We start from the raw sequence: 23608 nt of genomic DNA, 5'->3' as shown, positions 1-23608 counted from the left end.
TTTTTATTTTTTATATTTTTCCCCTAACAGATTTATTTGTTTTTCAATTGAATTGTTTTGAAATTATTTATTTTTTTATATCATAAAAACCTAGCATTTTAATTGGGGTGTGTCCACTTTTTATATCCACTGTGTGTATGTGTGTGTGTATGTGTGTGTGTGTGTGTGTGTGTGTGTGTGTGTGTGTGTATCTATCTAAATGTGTGTATATCTATTTATATGTGTGTGTGTGTGTGTGTGTGTGTGTGTGTGTGTGTATATTTATCTATATGTTTGTGTATCTATCTGTATATACATATGTGTCTATATATATATATATATATATATATATATATATATATGTGTGTCTGTGTCTGTATATATATATATATATATATATATATATATATATATATATCTATATATATGTATATACATATATATATATATATATATATATATATATATATATATATATATATATATATATATATATATATATATACATACATACACACACACACACACACACACACACACACACTTATATAAAATATATATAAATATATTTAGTGTGTGTGTGTGTGTGTGTGTGTGTGTGTGTGTGTGTGTGTGCGTGCACGCATGCAATATATATACATAAAGGGCTAATATGGGGAATAAAGGACTGAAATCCATTTTAGTGCTTTTAATGCATGCTGCTTATACTATCCATGGTGTCTAGTGGTTCCCAGCACAATTTTTTTAGTATAGTTTATATTAAATGCATAAAGGCAAACTATATAAACTGTCCCTGGTGTTTAGTGTTTTTCTTCCATCCCTGTTATGCGTAAGTGTCATTACAGCATGAGAAGTCATCCCTGGTGTCTAGTGTTTCCCCCATCCCCACTACTTGTAAATGATGCTATGACATAAGAAGTTATACCTGGTATCTAGTGTTTCCCTCTTCCCCGCTATGTGTATGTGGTACTATGGCACAAGATACCTGGTATCTAGTGCTTCATCCCATCCTCACTACGTGTAAATGATGCTATGGCATAAGAAGTTATACCTGGTGTTTAGTGTTTCCCCCTTCCCCACTATATGTAAGTGGCACTATGGCACAAGAAATTATACCTGGCACCTAGATTTCCTCCCAACTCATATCCGTAGGTTTATCTCTGGTGTCTTGTGTTCTCATGACCAAAGTTTGTAGGGTTATCCTGGCATTTAGTATTCTCCCAATTCACATTTGTAGGGTTGTAAGGTTATCCCTTAGTGGCTAGTGGTCCCCCTGATCCAATGTTTCAGGCTTACTCATTAGTCTGGGTGTGTGTGGAAGTATGACACCTGCTCCATCTCCCCCATATGCACATATTTGTACACTCATTCCATAAGCACACACGCATACACAGCACCCTCCTTACCCAATGGTATTCATGCACACACTAACTCAGTCACCCATATACACACACACACACACACACACACACACACACACACACACACACACACACACACACACACACACACACACACACACACCTTACCTAACCGCTCACTACCCTCTCCCCACTGCTACCTCCCAGGCAGTCACATATATTTACACATACAGTCCCTCACATACACACACTTACACACTGCCTAACACTTCCTGACCACTAGACTGCTCAACACTTACGTTTACTGCAGTGGATTAACCTGGCTATTTGGTCATTGTTTGTTTATGTAAATATGTATGTATGACATGTATGTATGTATGTATGTATGTATGTATGTATGTACTAATTTATTAGCATTGCATTAACTGGCATGGCCTTTCTGGCTGAATTCCATTTACAAAGGGAAGCCTGCACACAAAAACTCCCCTAACATAGATCTGCACTGTAATCACATAATCCATATGAAAGCATGAGGCCCAGAACCACAGTCCTCAGAACACTGACACAGAAAGGATGAATTTGATTATACATATCCTAAGATCAAAGTGCAGTACTTGGAAAAAATGCTCTTACTTCAAGGTAGAGCAAGGATATGTAAGTGGTAAGGTGTGGGAGAGGCAACACCTCCATGGAAATGCTTTTAATAGGATTTCAGTGCGAGGTTCAATACATTCAACCCAATGTGAACACCAATGAAGAATTGTCTACTCTGTATCAGTCCATAAGTGATCTCCAAAACAGGAACCCAGATTTGCACAGGTAATTGCAGGGGACTTTAACCAAACCAACCTAAAGATGGTACTACCCCGCTACCAACAACATGTGAATTTTGACATGAGGGGTATAAATACACTGGATAAGGTATACGCCAACACAAAGCAGGTGTATGAGGCGGCACCTTATACACATCTTTGAATCTCTGATCTTCTTGCAATCATGCTGGTTCCTGCATATAAGCCACTGCTAAAATCTTGCAGACCAACAAGAAACAAATAAGGCTATGGCCTCAGGGAGCTGTCTTGGCCCAGCAGGACTGCTTTGAGTATACGGCTTGCTCATTGTTTAAGGATGTAGCCCTGTCAATCAACCAAACTGATCTGGACGCATATACAGATTTGGTTATAGTTTACATCTGAAAATGTGTAGATGACGTAACTGCCATCAAGAGCATCACCATACAAGCGAACCAAAACATTCAGATCCAAGGACATGGAAGCCCTGAAAGTAGCCAGAGGCAAACTGAGTAAAGGTATAAAGGAAGTAAAGAGAACCTGTGACAGAAAGAGCCAGGGTCACTTCAGAGATCAAAATGATTCCAGACATCTATGGGAGGCATACAGACCACAACTAACTACAAACCTGCATCAGTCTCTTGTGATGACAGCACTGTATTGAATGAGCTGAATAACTTCTTCAGCAGGTTTGACGTGGATAACAAAATGGTGGCAAGCAAACTCCCTGTCAGAAAGGATGAAACAGTGCACCCAAACAAAATAGATGTCCTAAGAACCTTGAGAAGTGTCAACCCAAGAAAAGCAGCTGGCCCTGATAACATCATGGGCAAGGTACTGAAGGAGTGTGCATCAGAACTGGCATCGGTGCTCATGGACATTTTCAACACTTTGCTGCAACTAGCCAGTATACCAAAGTGCTTTAAGAAGATGACCATCATCCCATTACCCAAGAAATTACAGTCAACACGTCTAAACAACTACAGACCAGTTGCTCTGACTTCAACAGTGATGAAGTGTTTCGAAAGGCTGATTAAAATCCTCATAATCTCAAGCATACCAACAACTTTGGACACACTGCATTTTGCATATAGGCCGAACAACTGCACAGCAGATGCTATATATGTAGCACTCCATAAAACCTTGACCAACTTGGAAAGCAAGAACTGCTATGCCAGAATGCTATTCATTGACTTCGGTTCTGCCTTCAACACTATCATCCCTTGGAAGATAGTAAAGAAACTAGTACGGCTGGGCATCAACACCCCGTTATGCAATTGGATCCTAAGTTTCCTCATGGACATGATTCAAAAGGTTTGTGTGGGTGACAACAGTTCTGGAAGTATAACTCTGAACACGGGGTACCATAGGTATGTGTCTTGAGTCCTTTATTATTCACCTTGCTGACACATGACTTTGTGGACAGACAGGAGTCCAATAAAATCAACAAATTTGCAGATAACACCACGATCATAGATCTAATCAGAAATGGAGAGGAAACAGCCTACAGGTGTATTATGAAGCATCTGCTAGGCTGGTGCGATAGCAACAACTTAGTGTTGAATGTTAGCAAACCAAAGAACTGATTGTGGACTTCAGTAGGTGTCAGGAATAACATAAACCTTTAGAAATAAAATGGGTGTCAATGGAGAGGGTCAAGAGCATGACATTTCAGGGAGTACACATCTCAGAGGAATTTTCCTGGTCAGAACATACTAATTACAAAATCAAAAAAGCACAGCAAAGGTTGCACTTCTTAAGAAAACTGAGAAAAGCAAACTTATCGCAATCCATCCAAGCATTCTATGGGGCACCATTGAGAGCCTCCTAACCAACAACATCATAGTCTGGTTTGGAAACTTAATGCCTACAACCATACAGCTCTCAGGCAAGTTGTATGGGCAGCAGAGAAAATCATTGGTTCTTCACCTACACCCTTGGAAGACTTGCATGAAACTTGCTGCATAGGAAGAGCCAGAAGGATAACCAATGACCTTACCCATCGTGCAAATGGCATGTTCTCCCACCTATCCCCAGGTAGAAGATACAGAAGCATGCACTGCAAATCTTCCAGGCTAAACAACAGTTTTTCCCTTATCCATTAGACTGTTGAACTCTGCCGACAGGCAATGCAAAAGAAAGACAACCCCCCCCCCCCCCCCAATCACCTAGGAAGCATATATCTGCCTGATCAGGAAGAATAATTTCACTAATTTTACACAGTTCATACGAGTGCAATATAGATAGTCAATGTCCATACTAAATGTGTAATTCTAACTGTGTGTTCTTACCTGTAGCCGGATAAGAGAACTCCAAGAGAGTGCAATATACACTGCTCAATATCCGTATGTTGTTCTATCTATTTATACTTTTATGTCTTGCGTTTTTGTGATGTCAAATTAGTTTTTACTAAAATGTGTTTCTGTATGTATGTCTTTGCACTGGAAACAAAGCAACGCAATTTCATTCAGCTACACTGTGGTGTAGATTGAATGACAATAAAGTTTACATTGACTTTGAGTTCAGTGAATTTAGAGCTTCCATATTTTAAACTGGAATAATACTTCAGTATTTGGCATTTTTGGAACTCACACTTATGGGCTTCCCACACAGGTTATGCAGCCAAGAATTACATGTACATGATATTAGCAGATGATATATTACAGTTACAGTACTAAAATAAATCATATTTATCATAGTACATATCTAAAATATATCTAAAAAATATCCACAATCTCTCCTAATTTCTTAACAGATCTTAATGGGAACATAATACATAATGTCACTGAACAGAGGTACCTAGGCCTAATACTTGTTCTTGCCCTTTACTTTTTCTCACATACAGATTTGTAACTCCTAAAGCCCTTACTCAATTAAAACTATGTTACAATATCAGTCACCTCCTTTCACCCACTGCTTTTAGGCCTTTGCCAAAAATATTTTAATACCCAAAATGGAACATGGTGTTCCTTTTCTCTTTAAGCATTTAGCCCACAATGCTCACAAAATACAAATTGCTGAAAACAAACTGTGGATTCATTCTGTTAGCAGACCCCCCAGATTCACCATTGCAATTTTCTAAAAACTTCCATTTGGCTTTCAGTGCCTCATAGGGCCACTTTTCTTCTAAGTAATCTAATTTACAAGGTTCTAAAACATGGTCACTGTCCCCCTTTAAGAGTGAAACTTCCTTTACAATACAAACCTTATGACTCAGAAGTACACAGGACAATTTCTCTCTTGTAGGCCTTCAGTTTAAAACTGCTGTAGGTGACAGAGCCTTCATTAGACCAGGACCTGCTACCTGGAACTACCTGCCTACTGACATCAAAATCTAGAAGCCATTAACTCATTCCCTCCATTGGAACTCATTGGGCGGGGCCTAAGCCTTTTGACAGACTCAAGTTATGTCCTCACGTTTCAAACAAATGTTCATATCTTTGGAACAATAGGGATTATGAAATAAGTATAAATGGCAAACTATTCAGCACAAACTACTTTTATAGTGGTAGTATTCTTTAGGTTCTAGGTCATAAACAGAATTTTATAAGTCACAGTAAACACAGTAAGAATTACATTTCTAATATTTTGTAAACAACTTACAATATCTCAGCAGTCACTCAAGTTGCACACATACTGTAAGCAGCATTTTGTTCATCTAGATGAGAGCTTTCATATGAGGCTAAGGAGTTCTGTCTGTGTCAATTGGTTATTGAGATATTTAGAAAAATGTTCATAGGTTCGTAGGTTAGTACTAGGCTATTGGCCCTAGAGCCTATACAAGCCTAGCCATAAGAATTCCCTGGCTATTTTTTCCCACAATATTTACTTCCCTGCACCCCTGTCTAGCAGGACGACTGACGTGATCCCCCGGGTGAATTTCCTATCTCCGATCCAATCGTCAGGGTTCCTTTTGAAGAGGGCCAAAGAGGTGCTCTGCTTGACATGTATGGGCAGTCTATTCCAGGGTCTAGGGAGTCTCTGGGTCAGAAACCTATCCCTCCAGCATGTTTTGTTCATTGTGATGACAAGGTTTAGATCCCTGGAGCGTGTGTCTCTGAAGGATTGGGATTTCTTTAAGTGTAGCATGTCCAACAGCTCTGGGTTTGACATGACCTTATATATTAAGCAGAAATCACCTCTGAGTAGACAATATGTGACAGAGTATAGCTGGAGTTTTTAGACGGTTAGCATAGGGCATCTGCTTTAGGCCTGTCATTCTTTTGGTGAGGTATTTCTGCAGCCTTTCCAGGTGTTGCAGATGTCTTGAGAGGTACATACCAAACAGGGCGTTGTATTCTATAATGGGTCTAATGAGGGATGAGTACACTGGGACAATGACCTCCTTTTTTCTAGATGAAAAGCCCTTAGTGATGAGGTGTGCCACATAGAAGGATTCCCTGACTGTTGTGGCAATCTGGTTATCGAAGGTGAGACCACTGTCCACCTGTGTCCCTAAGTCTCTTATCACACTTTCGGTGTTTAGGTACTGCCATGTATGTGGTAATTCATGGGTACATGTTTTTTCCCAACGGGGATAACTATACATTTCTTGGCATTGAGCTTGAGCCCATGGCTCTGGCACCAAGCATCTGTTTCTGTAAGGCCCTTTTGTAGAATATCTACATAATTTGGGGATTCAGTAATGGCTCCCAGTTTGCAGTCATCTGCAAACTTTGTTAGCCAGAGTCCCTTAGTGTTGGCCTGTACTTCAGAGAAGTAGATGCCAAACAAGAGCGGTCCCAGGACTGAACCCTGAGGTACTCCACTTGTCACTTGTCCTGAGCTGGATTTGGAGTTGGCTACTTTTACAGTGTGGGTTCTGTCAGTAAGCCAGTTGGCAACCCATCGAGTGACGTAGGGATTAATGCCCAGCTTAGTAAGTTTATCTATGATTCCAGAGTGGGGGATGGTGTCGAAGGCCTTGGCGAGGTCCAGAAAGGTTGTGTGGACCACCTTACCCTCGTCCACAGCTCTGGAGACTGATTCGAAGAAGTCAGTCAGGTTCAGGAGACAAGATCGGCCCTTCACAAACCCAAACTGGGTGGGGCCCAATGTTTGAAGGTTGACAATGTCTTTCTTTATAAATTCCATGATAATACGTTCCATGGCCTTGCAGATCAGGCTTGTCAGACTGATGGGGCGGTAGTTCCTGGGATCCAAGGTGGAGCCCCCTCTTGTGGAGTGGGATAAATGTAGCTGTGCGCCACTCAGTGGGCACGAAGCCTGAGGTAAGGCTATGATTAAACATGACACTTAGGTGAGGTGCCAGTTCATTTTGTAGTTCATGTAGTACACAGCCTGGGATGTTGTCTGATCCCATGCTGTGGAGAGTGCATTTTTTTACCTGTGTGGCCATTATTATTATAATTTGGCAATCTTTCAGTATTGAGATGGGCCCTTTAGGGGGTGGGAGGGGGAGAAGTTGACACTGAATCGATCTGCCAGGATATTGGCAATATCCTTGCGATCAGTATATTTAATGCCATTCTGTTGTAGCTCAGAGCAGATCTGAGCATTGCCATTTAGATTCTTGACATAGCTATAGAATGCCTTGTGGTTGTCTTTGTAATCTTTGGCAATTTTATTTTCGTAACTAGCTTTGGAGGATTTTATGAGGGATCTCAGCTTCTTACTGAGGCTGGTAAAGGAGTTTTTTGCATCCTGGGATTTTCCTGTTTTCTGCAACAGTTTCTTCCTTTTGTTGTAAAGTTTGTTTATGGCAGGGGACCACCAGATTGGCTTCCTTTTTTTGGAGGAGAGCGTCTTGGTTCTATTTGAGATGGCACGGATGGCATGTGACAATTATATCTATATAAATTAATATCATAAAAACAACAGTTAGAATCTAGTTACCTACACTAAACAGAGTTCAAATATTAATGCAGTTGAGTTTGCCATTGTGTAAGCTTTAAGATGAAATCTTTTAAAACCTTGTACATAGCACAGTTTTGGAATTATTGATGCAAATATAAACAAGTAAAATTTGACACCTATAGGCATCAGTAGGAGTTAACTGCAGATGCACCTGGAGGTGTCACTCGGCTGTAATGAGTTAAAGGATTCAAAGTCACACTTAAAGAACATCTCTTTACTGAATCTACATGAAACTGCTACCATGACAATGGTTAGCTAACTTATCGTCCATATCATGAGTAACAGAATACATTTATAAAACTTTTCTCAGCTCTGTCTTCCTAATAATCAGTATTGGACAAACTCCATAGAAGTCACCATAACATTGTTAAAATGAAAGAACTAGCCAGAAGGGTGACAATCTGTTCAGCAAACTCTGGCAAGAATATTGAGAACATGTTCAAGGCTTGTATACCATTGCGGATAAAACTGAATATGTCTGAGTGCTATTGTACCACTAGGAAGTTCCAAAAGGAAATATTAAATATTGATTTCCTAGAACCAGTTGTGATGAATGCATTTGTGATTGTAGTGGACATATATTGAAAGGAACAGAAATAATTCATTTGCCTGTAATTACACTCAGGCTACCATTAGTCATCTGAATAGACATTTTGCTGTCTGTGGTTTACCTGAATATATTGTTAACGACAATGGAACCAAATTCAAGGTTACCAATGGTCCCAGTTTTTCCAGGACAGTCCCAGTTTGGAAGTCTTTGTCCTGGAATTCCAAACGTTGTCTTTGGGATGGAGAAATGTCCCAGTTTAGTCTGAATGGTTCCTGGAATTCATAGTGCTGCTTCAGTGAGTGAACCAAAACAAAAATTTCAGGCAGTTTCGTGGACGACAAAAGATTCTATTAGGTCCACAGTCAGAATATAGACAAGGCAGGTGGTGGGAGAGTTATATCCATGATAAGAAGAGGAGCTCCTTTAGTAGTCCAAGAAGAAAAATATAAGCTGGGCAGGTACGTTATCGATCTGTGTCTATTGGATGGCAGAGCGGATTACTTTAGAAAATGTGTATTTGCCCCCCAAAACAAATTTAAATTAAATAAAATGAGTGTCGCAGACTGTTAGGTATGCAAACCTCTTGATGCTGCTGCCAGGGATTACTCTCACTCATCTCTCTCTCTCTGACACACACACACACACACACACACACACACACACACACACACACACACACACACACACACACACACACACACACAAACACACACACACACACACCCATATATATGATTTATAGCCTTGTCCAGATTCCTTGCTATAAGAGGTTGAGAAGTATACACAAACATCTTAATCGCTGCTAGGGGATCACACGATCGCTGTCACTCTTCACTTTCTCTCACACATACAATCTTGCTCGATCGCTCTCACTCTGTCCCAATCTCTCTCACACACACACACACACACACACACACACACACACACACACACACACACACACACACACACACACACACACAAACACACACAGTCACTCCCTCATTCATACATGCAATCACTCCCACATTGTTCTCACTCTCTCCCGATTTCTCACATACACATTCATTTCCTCATTCATACATGCATTAACTCACGATTGCTCTTACTCTCTCCCGATCTCTCACATAAATAGTTTCTCACTCTCACTCTCTCTCGATCATACCTCTTATCCATACTTCTCAGATTTTCACAGAATGTCCAGATTTTTGATTCATATTTTAAGTCTGTTCCTCATAAAACTTGTGATTTTCTTGCAAGTTATTAAGGGTTGAAGTCACTTAATAATTAGACGTTTGAGAGTCATATCCTTCAGGTAATTCATGTTAACACAACAACTTTTATTCTAGCAACTTTCTAAGTTTATATTAGCAATATTTAAAATGTATCTGTATTTTTGGGCCTTTTCCCCCCCATTATTTTTGGCTTTGTCCAGATTTCTTGTGCTGGGAACTTGAGATGTATGCTCTTAACTATACAGATTTTTGCTTCATATTTTTAGTCCATTTCTCAAAAAATTATGGTTTTCTAGCAAATAGTTTGCAAATCATTGAGTATTTAAGTCAGAAAATATTGACAGACATTTGAGTTTCAGACTTAATACCTTACAGAAAATTTGTGCTAATATAAAATCTGTTATTCTATCAACTTTCTAAGTTTGTAAAAGCAATATTTAAAAAGTGTCCCTATTTTTGCCCCCCCCCCCCCCATTATTTACTGCTCTGTGACCTTTCCTCACCCAGTATCACACCATGTGGATTCCATGGAATGTGTTCTGTGTAGCAGACACACTGGTAATGAACAGAGAAGAAAATATATAGTCAATTTCCTTGGTGTATAGCATACCTCTCAACTGTCCAGAATGTCCAGATGTTTGCTTCATATTTTTGGTGTGCGTCTGATCCTCATAAAAAAATTATGGTTTTCTGGTAAAACACTGAGGACTGAACCAACCAAATAATGTCATACGTTTGAGTTGTAGGCTTCATATCCTTCAGAAAATGCATGCTAACACAAAATCCTGTTATTCTAGCAACTTTCTAAGGTTAGAAAAGGAATATTTAAAATCTGTCCCTATTTTTGTAAAGATGTCCCCCAGAATCTTTGAATTTAGTGTTGTAGTCTACATGTAGGGTGCAGGGATTAGTGTAGGGATGTAGGCCTATAAATAGGCTGCAGCTTAAGTGTCCCGATTTAGGTTATGTGAGAAAATGGTCACCTTGACCAAATTTTAGTAAGCAAAACGAAACAGTCCATTTCAGAAACACAACAAGGCATCCCACAGCCAATGCATGTCGCAAAAGATTAATAGAAACTTGCATGATAGGTATGCAGAAGTGTCAAATATCATGTTAGAAAGAGAAACTGAAATGGTGCTATTTCTGTTATAGTACAGAAAACTCCAAGTTGAACTTTAGGATGGGCACCTACAAAAGTGTTTGTGAGTAAACATATTAGAAAAAGAATTGACTTGTAATCAAGTGCTAGTGGGACTGTTAGAAAGAAACATTACCTAGAAAAGTTCCAGTATGATGTGAATGGAAGGGGCAGGCAATTAATGAATAAGACTCAATTTAGCTCTGGTAAACTTCAAAACAGATACATTTTCACATTGGGTTTGAGGAAATGATTCAGAGATTTCCTCCAAGAGACATTCAGATTAGATGAGACACATTAACTTTGTCAAGGGGCAATGCCTCACCACAAGTCCATAGGACTTCATCAGAACAAGAGTAAAAATAACAGCTGGAGTTTAAATATCCTTCCCATTCTATGGATTATGGACAAAACCTAAGTTAACTCATGTTCTGTTTGTGTTTGTGGTATTCAACTTGAATAAACTGCTGTTGGACTACGATTTTCTCCCATTTTTTCTGGTTGGTTTTCGTGGTCTGGTTCTTTGTTTTTTAGTGGTTGGTTGATGTCTGTGGAGAATATGGAGTCTACAGCAGGTATCATAGATTTACTGCAACAAATTAATGAGCAACTACTTGAGCACACTGCTCAAATCAAATTACTGACAGAAAAGCAACAACAGCCTGTTTTAAATACTCAATTAAATGGTAGTCTGGGTGTGCCTCTTACTCAACCCACCCAGAATATGAAAAATTCTATGGTACAAGCTGGAGGTTCAACAACTACTAAGGTCAGTAAAAATGTAAGATCTGAACAACATGAAGATAATATTTTTGGAAACAACAATGACCGCTGGAAGCACAATATATTCAATTTTCAGACTGGTAATATTTTGAATGAACATGCCACAGATTTGAATAATCAATCTTTGTTTGAACAACTAAAGCAGTTTGAAGTTAAGTTGTTCAAATTAAAGAAAGTTCAGTTGGAGAACAGTTATTTATTAAGAAACATAGAACTGGGTTTGGTGCCGAAAGGCTTGCGTGTGTGGAGGTATCTGAATTCAGAAAATAATTCTGAAATGTTGAAAGACTTACATAAGTTGTTTGACAAAACTGGTTTAGCTCTTATGGAAATCATGTTAAAATACAATAGGCAAAAGATTGAGATATATACAAGTGAACTTGAACGTGTAAATGAAAATATCACAAACGATCTCTTATTTGACCAGTATTTAACAAGTTACACTAATATTCTTGACAGTGTTGATCACACTTGTCAGGAAATGTTTCAGAAAAAGCTTCAAAAAATTAAAAGGGACACCAACGCATACGTAAATGTACTCATCTCCATTTGTTGCGGTATCCACTGGACCCATTTTTTGAATTATACCACACATTTGGACGCGGTCCCTGCTGACTGTATTCTCAGTCATCATAACTGCTCCCTGTTCCAAATTCTTTCTGAACGCCTAGGTCCTTCATCTAAAGGACTCGTTGCTGACTTAAAATGATTTTTATTGGCTCGTTCAGTTGCCGTAACATTGTTGTTTTCCGCCACTTGATTGGCAGACTCCACTTGGTACTCATGACGATGGTGGTTGCCTCTAGATTGTGGATATGCTGCATCTGCAGCGTATGCGTTGGTGTCCCTTTTAATTTTTTGAAGCTGGACCTAGGCGTTCAGAAAGAATTTGGAACAGGGAGCAGTTAGGATGACTGAGAATACAGTCAGCAGGGACCGCGTCCAAATGTGTGGTATAATTCAAAAAATGGGTCCAGTGGATATCGCAACAAATGGAGATGAGTACATTTACTACAGATAAACATGACGGACATGTAAGTACAATTTTTTTATGTTCATCTCCCTCACGAACTGGTGACATTTTAGGAGGAAATGAATTTATGATTAATGAACAGTGTAACACTAACTTGGTTACTAGTACTAACGTGATGGGGAATGAACATGAAGTTTGTGCTAATAAAGCTTGTCTTAATTTTGACGAGTTTAATATTCGACAAAACACAGGTTCTCTCCAGAGCAATATTGGGTGAAACGGTAATGAAATAACATTAGATGAACCTGAGGGGTTGTTTGATTATCCAGACAATAATGTTGACAAAATTAATGTTTCTCAGAGTAGTTTATTGGACTTGAGTATATATTTTTTAAACAAAACTTTGAATGCCAACAATGTGAGGTTAATGAACAACATGGCAGTAGAACATCATGGTGATTGTGATGAAATACTGAATTTTGAAACTTTTTGTTGTACAAATGATGATGAACATGATGTTGCTCTGCTTCAGGGTGTTAATGGAGGGAACAGCAATCAAATAGCATTTAACGAAACAGATGGGCTTCTTGATTATTTAGATAAAAATGTTGATAAATGCACAAGTTTTCTGTCAAACATAATGGATTTAAGTACATACACTGTGAATGAAAGGGTTACATCAATTGATGATACTTTAGTGGAGTTTTATGGTAATTGTGAAGAAACAATAACTCCTGGAATGAGCGGCAACATAAGTAGCAATGAATATAATTGTCAACTACGAGCCTTGCACAGTCGAGATTGTGATAAAATATTAGAAAACACAATGATAGGTAATGATCTGAGTATGGTATTTGATTCAAATTGTAGTGAAACGTGCAAAGTCTTACAGGACAGCATTTTGAATCAACCTACTATAATAGAGAATAATGCACAGGACTTCAAACTATATAATTACTCCAGTCATATATTTAATACTAGACATGCTAACCTACTATCCAAGGGGTTTACTTTTGTGCCTTGCAGGAAAGGTAACTTAATAGACACATTAATTGATTTAAAGTTGTTTGTTTGGAAGATGAACTTGATGATGTATTTTACAAATTCAGAGGTGCAATAAGATCATAGGAAATTATCAAAGCCTAGTAAATTTAACCCCCCAATTAATCACTTGATAGCAATATTTGAGAAAACATGTGAATTAGACATAAGAGAATATTTTAAAGAATGTAAAAAATGTGACTATATGAACATGTCTTATTATGAACACCAATTGTTAAATGAGTAGGTTAATTTTGAGCATATATGTGTAATGAAACCTGATAAAGGTAACAGGGTGGTGATTGTAGACAAAAATGATTATATTGACATGATGATGGCTATGTTGATGGAAGAGAATTACATTGAAAGCAGTATTAATGAAATTAATATTGCACATCAAAAATTGGACCTTATGCTAGATGATATGTTATTTCAAGGTCAGTTAATTGAAACAGAATATAAATTTATGCGAAATTCTAACCCCATGGTTAGTAGTGTTTTTGGGATACCTAAACTGCATAAGGGACTAAACAATGTGAAGTTTAGGCCCATTGTCAATGGTAAAAGAAGTAAAACATGTTTTATTAGTCAGTATTTAGATTTCCATATGAAACAGGGTTTAGTTTGCTTACATTACGAAGGATTCATGGAATTTTTTGGACAGGTTAAAAACTTTAAACATTAACAGCAACACTATTCTTCTTACCATCGATGTTTGCAATTTATTTACTGTCATCCCCCATGACATAGGATTAACATGGCTGGTGTACCAATTGATTGAAACAGGAAGATATGACCAGGATCAAATTAATGTTTACATCACATTAATGGAAGCAGTACTGAAAAACAATTTATTGTTCTTTGAGGGACATTTTTTTAAACAAGTAATGGGAGTGGCTATGGGGGCCACCTGTGCCCCCATTTATGCCAACTATATTATGTCCTATTGGGAGCAGAGATATGTTTTTACTAGTGCTTATAGTCATTGTATAAAATTATATACCCGGTATTTGGATGATATATTTAGTGCTTGGGAAGGTGAAAGAGATGAATTGGAAGCCTTTATAAGGTATATTAACAACACGGTAGATTTTCTTAAATTTACACATGAATTTAGTTCTGAAACAATAACATACCTAGATGTTAGATTCACTGTGGACAGAATTAATCAATGTTTGAGATCCAATATTCATCGAAAAACACTTTTTTTTAACTCCTATCTCCAATATGATGGCTGGTATCCTTAACATCAAAAAAGAACAATTGTTAAAGGGCAAATGGTGAGGGAGGCTCATATGGTTAGTGACCATCAGGAATTTTTGGATGAAATTAATTATATGGTCAGCATGTTTAGAAGTAGGGGCTATCCAGAGGATTTGTGCATGAATGTCATGCACGAAATCAAATACAAAAGGGAGACTGGAGTTTATAAATCCATTCTTATGAAGGACAAAGATATGAATCATATGGATTAGAATATTGTTATTCAAACTTGTGATACTGGTAGTAATAAGGTGTTATCAAATTCACTGTTATACATCACCACTTTTAATGATGATGATTTTCTCTTCTGTCACTCAAAATCACAAGTAGCATTACACATTGGCTAAAAGCATACTAACTAACTCTCCTCAAAAAAAAAAAAAAAAAAAAAAAAAATATATATATATATATATATATATATATATATATATATATATATATTGTTGTTCTTATAACCGGTGTTTTTAGCTCTCTCTACATGTTTAATTACAAAAACTGTACAATGTTTAACCCCATGTAATGTATATGTATATCCTCATCTTTGTGTAATCTGTATGTGGAGCATTTCTCCCCAGGACTACATTGAAAATGGGTTCTTCGAGCCCAATGGACTATCCTGGTTAAACAAATGCAAATAAAAAAAATAAATTAAAATAAATGTGGATTGGCTTGTATGGATGGTCAAGAAAAATTGGGGCATCCTAAAATTAGATAGAGATGTACGAACAAAAATGGGAGGTGTCCCTCAATTTGTGTTTAGAAAAGATCAATCTTTGAAAAAAATCTTGGAAAAAGGACCTCCTTCAAAGTCATTTTCAAGTGGTAGAAAGTTAGGGAATTTTAAATGTGGCAAGTGTTCCACTTGTCAATATATATTACACATAGGCACTTACATTAAGATCAATAATTATTCTATACCTATTACAGGTCACTTTGATTGCTACGCTCAAAATGTAGTATATGTGGCTAAGTGTCAGAAGTGCCCAGTATTTCATGTGGGAAAAACATCTAGGTATTTTAGAGAGAGAATTAGAGAGCATATACTTGATATTAGGCATTTTAAGTCTACCAATGCCCTAGCAAGGCATATTATTGCCAATAATGAACACAGTTTTAAACGTTGTGTGATTCAGCATATCAAGAATGACGTTCAAGATAGGACATTAGATGTGCACTTGGACATATGTGAATTAAAGTGGCAATTAAGATTGGATGCTCAAATCTATCCTGGTATGAATGACTGTGTAAGCAGTGCTCCTTTATTAAAGTTGAAACACATTTTAGGAAGAAATTAATGGATTTTATAAGGGATTGTAAAGTGATGGATTAACATGTATTTTTATGGTTTGAGTGTGTGAATATATATATATATATATATATATTTTTTTCCATTTATTTAATTATTAATTTATTTATACATCACACAGTTTTATTATGTATTTATATATATGTTGTGGTAATTTATATCACAAGATGTTTTATTCCTGCATTTAACACATATATAATGGTTTGTTACTTTTATAGAAATTATTCATTTTAAAATTTATAATGATATTTCTTTAAATGGTCTATTCACTGATTGACTAAATGATGCATTAAGTGAATGGAAAGGATATTTAAACTCCAGCTGTTATTTTTACTCTTGTTCTGATGAAGTCCTATGGACGAAACCTAGGTTAACTCGTGTTCTGTTTGTGTTTGTGGTATTCAACTTGAGTAAACTGCTGTTAGACTACGATTTTCTCCCATATTTATATGTACCCCCTATCCACGAGGAACAGGTTTGCTTAACTGGAGGTGAATTTGCAGTTACCCATTCATTCATCCAAATAATATTTGAATAGAATAAGAGAAGTGCTTTTCTGTCTGTGGAGTTTAAGGTATTTCCACAGAAGGAGTATTCTCTGTGATACAGACCTATCTCTCCCATATGTTCTGTTTATTTTGCAAAAGAGAATGAGATCCCTTGAGCTGATTTTGTACCACTGGACTTGCGAATGTGTAATAGGTCTGAAAGAACAGTTTGTGTCTGCATGGCACTCAAGGGTCTTCAGGTATATTCCTTGGTCTTATTGTCAATTTCTTCAAAGTATATAACACTCTTATACCCAATTCATACCATACAATGAAGCCAGAGGCATGCCCAAATATATGATTGCTCTGAGTAAGAAGAATCACTTTCTGTATAGCATCAAAAATCAAACTGTAATAAGCCAGTTGACTTCTAGCAGGATGTTAAATATTCCCATCTTCACTCAAGTATGTGATTCATATGAGTTTCAAGACAGTTTAGTTTAGTTTCGACCACGAATGTCATACTAATACCCACCCTCGGACTGTACCCCCATTCACAAAGAGGGCTAACTCAGTTAGTTCTTGGGTCAGTTTGAGGGCACATCCAGGTCCTGTTTAAAAGATGATAATATTTTGCACTGCTTAACCAGCAGGGGCAGGTTATTTCAGAGATGATAGAGGTGCTCTTCAATGAATCTCTCTCTCCACTGCATTCTGTTTACCTTCTGGTAAAGATTTAGGCCCTTCATTCTAGTATATACTAGGCTATTAGATTGGTAGAGATATAGAAACCATGAGTAACCATTTCTTTAATGGCATTGTAAGTGAAGCACAGATCACCCTCAAGAGTCTACTAAGTAAAGAGAAAGATCTTCCAGCTTCTCTTGGTAGCTTAGCAACTATGCGCCAAAAATCTTAGTTAGGAACCTCAGGGGCTTCGCCAGTTGTTTAATATGTTGAGTGAGATATGTCCAGAAGGGGAACAGTATACTTTATAATTGTTCTTAGTGCTGAATATAAGGAAACAATGACATCTTTATATCTGGATGATACCCCCCCCCCCTTGGCTATTAGTTGTGATAGGTAAAAGGGTTTTTTTTGACTACAGTTGCTACATGATGATCAGATGAGAGAGAACTGTCAACTCACTTATTAAAGTCCTTGACTACATTTTCATTTAGCAGTAGAGTATTATCTATACTATATATTGAAGGTAGAGGTAGTTTGCCAAATGAAATGATGTTACACTTTTTTACATTTAATGTGAACCCATTTTCAATAACCAGGTAAGAACTAGAGTAAATTCTTTCTGAGGGGCACTAGTGTCTGGGGGGGGGGGGTTCACAATAATACCCAGTTTGCAGTCAGCTGCAGACTTATGTCCTGGTTCTCTGTTTGGAGTTCAGAGAAGCAAATGCTGAAAAAGGAGACGATCCCAGTACTGTGTCCTGGAGGACTTTGCTGGTTACCTTCTTACTTTCAGATGAGGCACCTGCCAAATGAACTGTTTGAGTTCTATCTTTTAGCCAGTCTGCTATCTGTTTACCATATAAGGATCTATATTTAAAGCATGTAGCTTACTTACAATTCCTGCATGGGATATGCTGCATGAACAGCATGACCACTGTCAACAGAAAAGAATTTAAATGGATTTAATAGGCAGGCTCTCCCTTTGATGAGGCTCAACTTTTGGGAGTCTAGCCTAATGAGATTTTTCATATCATAATTCATGAGCTCAGTTAAGATACGCTTCATAGCTCTGTAGATCAGGCTGATAAGGCTGATAGGTCTACAGTTACTGGAGTCCAAAGTACAGCCTCCCCTGCAGAGGAGAAACACTACTGTGGGGCATCATAATTCAGGAAGAAATCCTGTGGTTAAGATTAGATTAAACAATTTGAGAAGAAGTTCAGCAAGGGCTTGTTTGGTTCAGGTGAGCTGTCAGGTCTCATGCAGGAAGTATATTTGGTCATTGATACTACATTAAAAACATGTTCTTTAGTGATAATATGGGATGTAAAATTCTCAGATATTTGCAGTTTGGCTAAGTATTTCAGGGGGAGATTTGCATTAAACTTGTTTGCTAGTATACTGACTATGTCTGTTGGGTCAGACTGGATGGTACCATTTAGAATAAGCTGAGAATGTAGTTGGGTATTATTCCTTGATTTCCTAATGAAGCTAAAGTAAGACTTGTAGTTATCCTGAGCTTCAGAAGCTAGCCTGTGTTCATGGGTTGCCTTGTGAGTCCTAATAGCATTTTTCAATTCTTTGGTAATGCTTTTTATACTATCCTTTTATTAGGAAGTTTGGATTTGCTGTATACTTTAAGGACTTTTCAATTTTGTTATAAAGCTTTTTATGTTGGTGAACAATCAGGGTGGTCTGTTTTTGAAATTTTCATTGTATTTTGTTCTGGTTGGGACTGCTAATTTTAAGCATTTATTTAAGTATACTTTGTGAAGCTGAATGCTGTGTCAATGACAAAGCTGGTTCTATCACAGGTGAATTTTGAGGTGTCATCATATAATTGTATGAAGTTTGCCTATATGAAGTTTTTAAATTCAGAGAGAATGGTTTTGGGGGCTTTGGAGGTTTTGAACACAAATGTCAGGTGTATGATCCAACTTAACTGGGGTAGGAAAGATCAGGGGAATAGTATGTGTACAGGTTATATTTGGAAGGAGCATATCTAGAATATGACCTCTGGTTAGTTTGTTAACTGTCTGTTTCAGGAACCTTTTGTTAAGCCTAAGCACATCTTGGCATACCCTATATTAGAGATATTGGTGCCGTTAGTTAAAGTCTCCCAAAATAATGGAGCTCTTCTTAACAGGGAGTCTTCAAGCATTATCATCTGGGGATGTAGAAGGTCAGCTAAATCATTTTCTAAATTTTTCACCTGATGACATTAGTTAGGAGTTTAGTTTTATATCTGTAAAAACTCTTTCCTATGCCTCTTCTCTTTCCTAGCCATCTATATAACTTTCTCTGGCTCCACTAATGTGGTAAGGAGATTATTACTAAAAATTTGTCTAATTCAAAGACAGTTGATAACCCCCCTCCTTGATTCCTGTGCCATTCAGCTTCAGTCTTATGCCTGTCTATTACAGCTACCTTCATCAATTAATGTATTGCTGAAAACTATCTTACCAGGTTAAGGTAGCCACAAATTGTCAATCCTCTGCACAGACTGGAGTGTAGTAGTATTTAATTATTTATTCAAATGTGTTTACTGGGGTAGAGTAATTTATTAGTTCTGATCAATTTCATTATCAGTCCAGATGCAATAAAATGACCACTCGTATAAGGCATACAAGAAAAAAAATAACAATAAGGTGAGAGTGGATGAATACAGAAATTGTGGTATGTTAAGAATACAAACTTACACAAACAAGGAAGATGAGAATGGACGTACACAGATTATAAAACATGTACAGAAGCTTGCATTACAGTTAGAAAGTCACAACAATCTATATAACGTGTATAAGCAGCCTGAGGTGGGAGAAATGAAGTAAGGAAAACAGTAGAAGAGTCAGAGTAGTCAGAGTAGAGGAAAGCTAAGAGATGACATAGGTTAAGTGGCCTTTTTGGTTGCAAATACATTTAACTTGATTAATTAAATGAGATTCTACCAGTCCATGGAACCTGGGGTGGGATGAGATGCTTTTAAATTCTTGAGGGAGGGATCCCCACAGTTTAAGACTGTGCAGCAAGAATGCATGGTCTGATGTTTGTAATTTGGTAAGCAGAATTTGAGTTATAGGGCCAGTGTGTGTTGAGTTTCTGGGGTTGCATGTGGGGACTTGTCTTATTCATTTTGTGATTAAAGTAGGGAGACAGAGGATTCATTTAGTAAACATAAAGACAATGTATAAGAAACAACTAAGCTCTGATGTACCTTCTCTATGTGTACATCAAGTTAAAAGCAACATAACCTCTAGGATTATAACAAATTGGCAAATAAGTTTAGTTTATGGTAGCTGAATTTGACTATTTGATGCAGTGTCTATATTAATTAACTTTCTTGTTAGAATTCACTCTGTGGTACATGTATCTCATGTAAAAATTGTCTGTTTCTCTTTCAGTCACTGAATCCACAAGAAGCTGGTATTTACAATGTCATCGAGCAGGAAACACATGACCTAAAGAAGAAGAAGATAACCGATGGTCAAACTGTAAGCATGATTTATTTTAGCTAAACTGCTTCATCATTTCAGAAGAAGGTGAGAGAGAACCTTCACTGCTGGCTTTTCTTTAATGCTGCAACTTGTGAGCCATAACACATTCCTTACTGGGAAGTAGTAGCAGCATGACGCCAGAACCACAGAGCGAGGGGGAAGGGCCCCCCTTTTGCATCCAACTTATATATACAAACTCTGAGATCACACTACAATGAAGGAAAGGATACATTTCCCAATCCCCACTATAGTACGATCTCCATTCAGCGGCACTGAGCTGCATGAATAAATGAGCAAATGCGCAGGGTAACCCAATGCCCACAGTTCTGCAATTTCTATTTTAGTAAAACTGGCAGCAATTCCTTTTCTTTATTAAAATTGGATTAGGATCTGATAGGCCACACTGTTGTCATGTGCCTCTGCTGCTGCTTGCCTTCCTGGACTAACTTCCACTTGTGTGTGGGGGTTCAACTTTAAATTCTGGGGACTGGGCTATACTGTAAATGCAAGCACCTGACTGCACTAAGCAGGTGCATTGGTCTGCCCCCCTCCCTGCCTGACTAACTTAATAGTTCAGTCTGGTCAGGGTTCAGCTGCAGGTCACAGGTGTAAAAATTGCCAATTAAAGCCATTGTGTTCTTTCTGTGACATTATGGTCTCCCACACTTTTTCTCTGCTTCTGCTTGCTGTATAATGCCATCCCTAAGGCTCTTGCCACCCCTATAGTTCCTTTTTTAGGCAAAGTTCAAAGGACAAAACCACCACCGTAACAGGTACAAGCATGCAAAATATGAAGGTAATGCTACTCAATGCTAGAGGTCTAAACCTCAAAATGCACTCTCTCGAGGCACTCCTAAAAATGGAGAACATCGATATCTGTGCAGTAACTGAGACCTGGTTCAGGGCTCCAGAGAGCTCCCCTACAATACCAGGCTGCAACTCTTACCACACTTTTTGGCCACCAAACCAGGGCCAAAACACTAAAGGTGGAAGAATGTCCATATTCACCAAGGATATTCACAACACCAGGCTAGTTGCCCAACACAGTGCATCTGAAATTCTCCAGGTGCAACTAACACTAGATAAGACTGCAATCCAAATTGTAGCTTGCTACAGATCCCCCACCATGCCCTAAAATTCTCACTACACCTTTCTAAAGATACTAGAAAATATAAAGATACAACCAAACACCCTAATAATGGGTGATTTCGACTACCCTGCCATTAACTGGGAAAAACTACTCATGTACCAACACCTATGCCCAACGGTTCTTGGAATTCATAAATTCTAATGCCCTGTATCAACTAATCCTTAGTCCCACCAGGGGCTCCAATATCCTAGACCTGGTCATTACCAACATGGGAAATCGATGCTCCACACCTATGGTCAACCCCTCATTGGTCAGGTCTGACCATAAGCTAATCACCCTTGACATCCACATCCCACCCCCACCTGCCAGTAAGGAAACCTCCGTAAAAAACTTCTCCAACACCAACTTCATGCTACTCAAGTCAGAAGTGACAAACTTCATGACACCCATGCAGACAGGAACTGAAAGTTCAACTGCTGAATTCTACACTAAGGCACTGTACAAGCACATCCACTTGTGCATGAATCGTGCCATCCCCAATAGAACCAAGACGCTCTCCTCCAAAAAAAGGAAGCCAATCTGGTGGTCCCTTGCCATAAACAAACTTTACAACAAAAGGAAGAAACTGTTGCAGAAAAGAGGAAATCCCAGGATGCAAAAAAACTCCCTTACCAGCCTCAGTAAGAAGCTGAAATACCTCATAAAATCCTCCAAAGCTAGTTATGAAAATAAAATTGCCAAAGATTCCAAAGACAACCACAAGGCATTCTATAGCTTTGTCATGGCAATGCTCAGATCTGCTCTGAGCTACAACAGAATGGCATTAAATATACTGATCCCAAGGATATTGCCAATATCCTGGCAGATTGATTCAGTGCAAACATCACTCCCCTCTCACTCCCTAAAGGGCCCATCTCAATACTGAAAGATTCTGCTAATAACTGCCACACAGGTAAAAAACATATTCTCCAAAGCTAAGAATACAGCATCCATGGGACCAGACGACATCCCAGGCTGTGTACTACATGAACTACAAAATGAACTGGCAGCTCACCTAAGTGTCATGTTTAATCATAGCCTCACCTCAGGCTTCATGCCCACTGAGTGGTGCACAGCTACAGTTATCCCACTCCACAACGAGGGATCCACCTTGGATCCCAGGAACTACCACCCCATCAGTCTGACGAGCTTGATCTGCAAGGCCATGGAACGTATTATCATAGAACTTATAAACAAAGACATTGGCAACCTTCAAACACTGGACCTCATGCAGTTTGGGTTCATGAAGGGCCGATCTTGTTTCCTGAACCTGATTGATTTCTATGAATCAGTCTATAGAGCCATGGACAAGGGTAAAGTGGTCCACACAGCCTATCTGGACTTCGCCAAAGCCTTCAACACCATCCCTCACTCTGGAATAATAGATAAACTTACTAAGCTAACGTCACTCGATGGGTTGCCAACTGGCTTACTGACAGAACCCACACTGTAAAGGTAGCTGATTCCAAATCCAGCTCCAGACAATTGACAAGTGGAGTACCTCAGGGTTCAGTCCTGGGACCGCTCTTGT

The 23608-nt window shown here is 38.2% G+C and overlaps 1 protein-coding gene across 2 annotated transcripts in view; it reads left to right on the top strand.

Moving 5' to 3' along the window:
- Positions 1 to 23608, top strand: part of NFAM1 (NFAT activating protein with ITAM motif 1) — a 496710-nt gene that overhangs the window by 384611 nt on the left and 88491 nt on the right. For both annotated transcript variants that reach the window (XM_044074639.1, XM_044074631.1), the window contains one exon: positions 20856 to 20945. In XM_044074639.1, the coding sequence (XP_043930574.1) occupies positions 20856 to 20945 (90 nt within the window). The remainder of the gene's footprint in view (positions 1 to 20855; positions 20946 to 23608) is intronic.

The sequence above is a fragment of the Protopterus annectens genome, chromosome 1.part1 (assembly GCF_019279795.1).
Source record: "Protopterus annectens isolate FY-2018-M chromosome 1.part1, PAN1.0, whole genome shotgun sequence".
NCBI lineage: Eukaryota > Metazoa > Chordata > Ceratodontiformes > Protopteridae > Protopterus > Protopterus annectens.
Note: the sequence above shows the minus strand (reverse complement) of the source record. Positions and strands in the feature narration are given on the sequence as shown.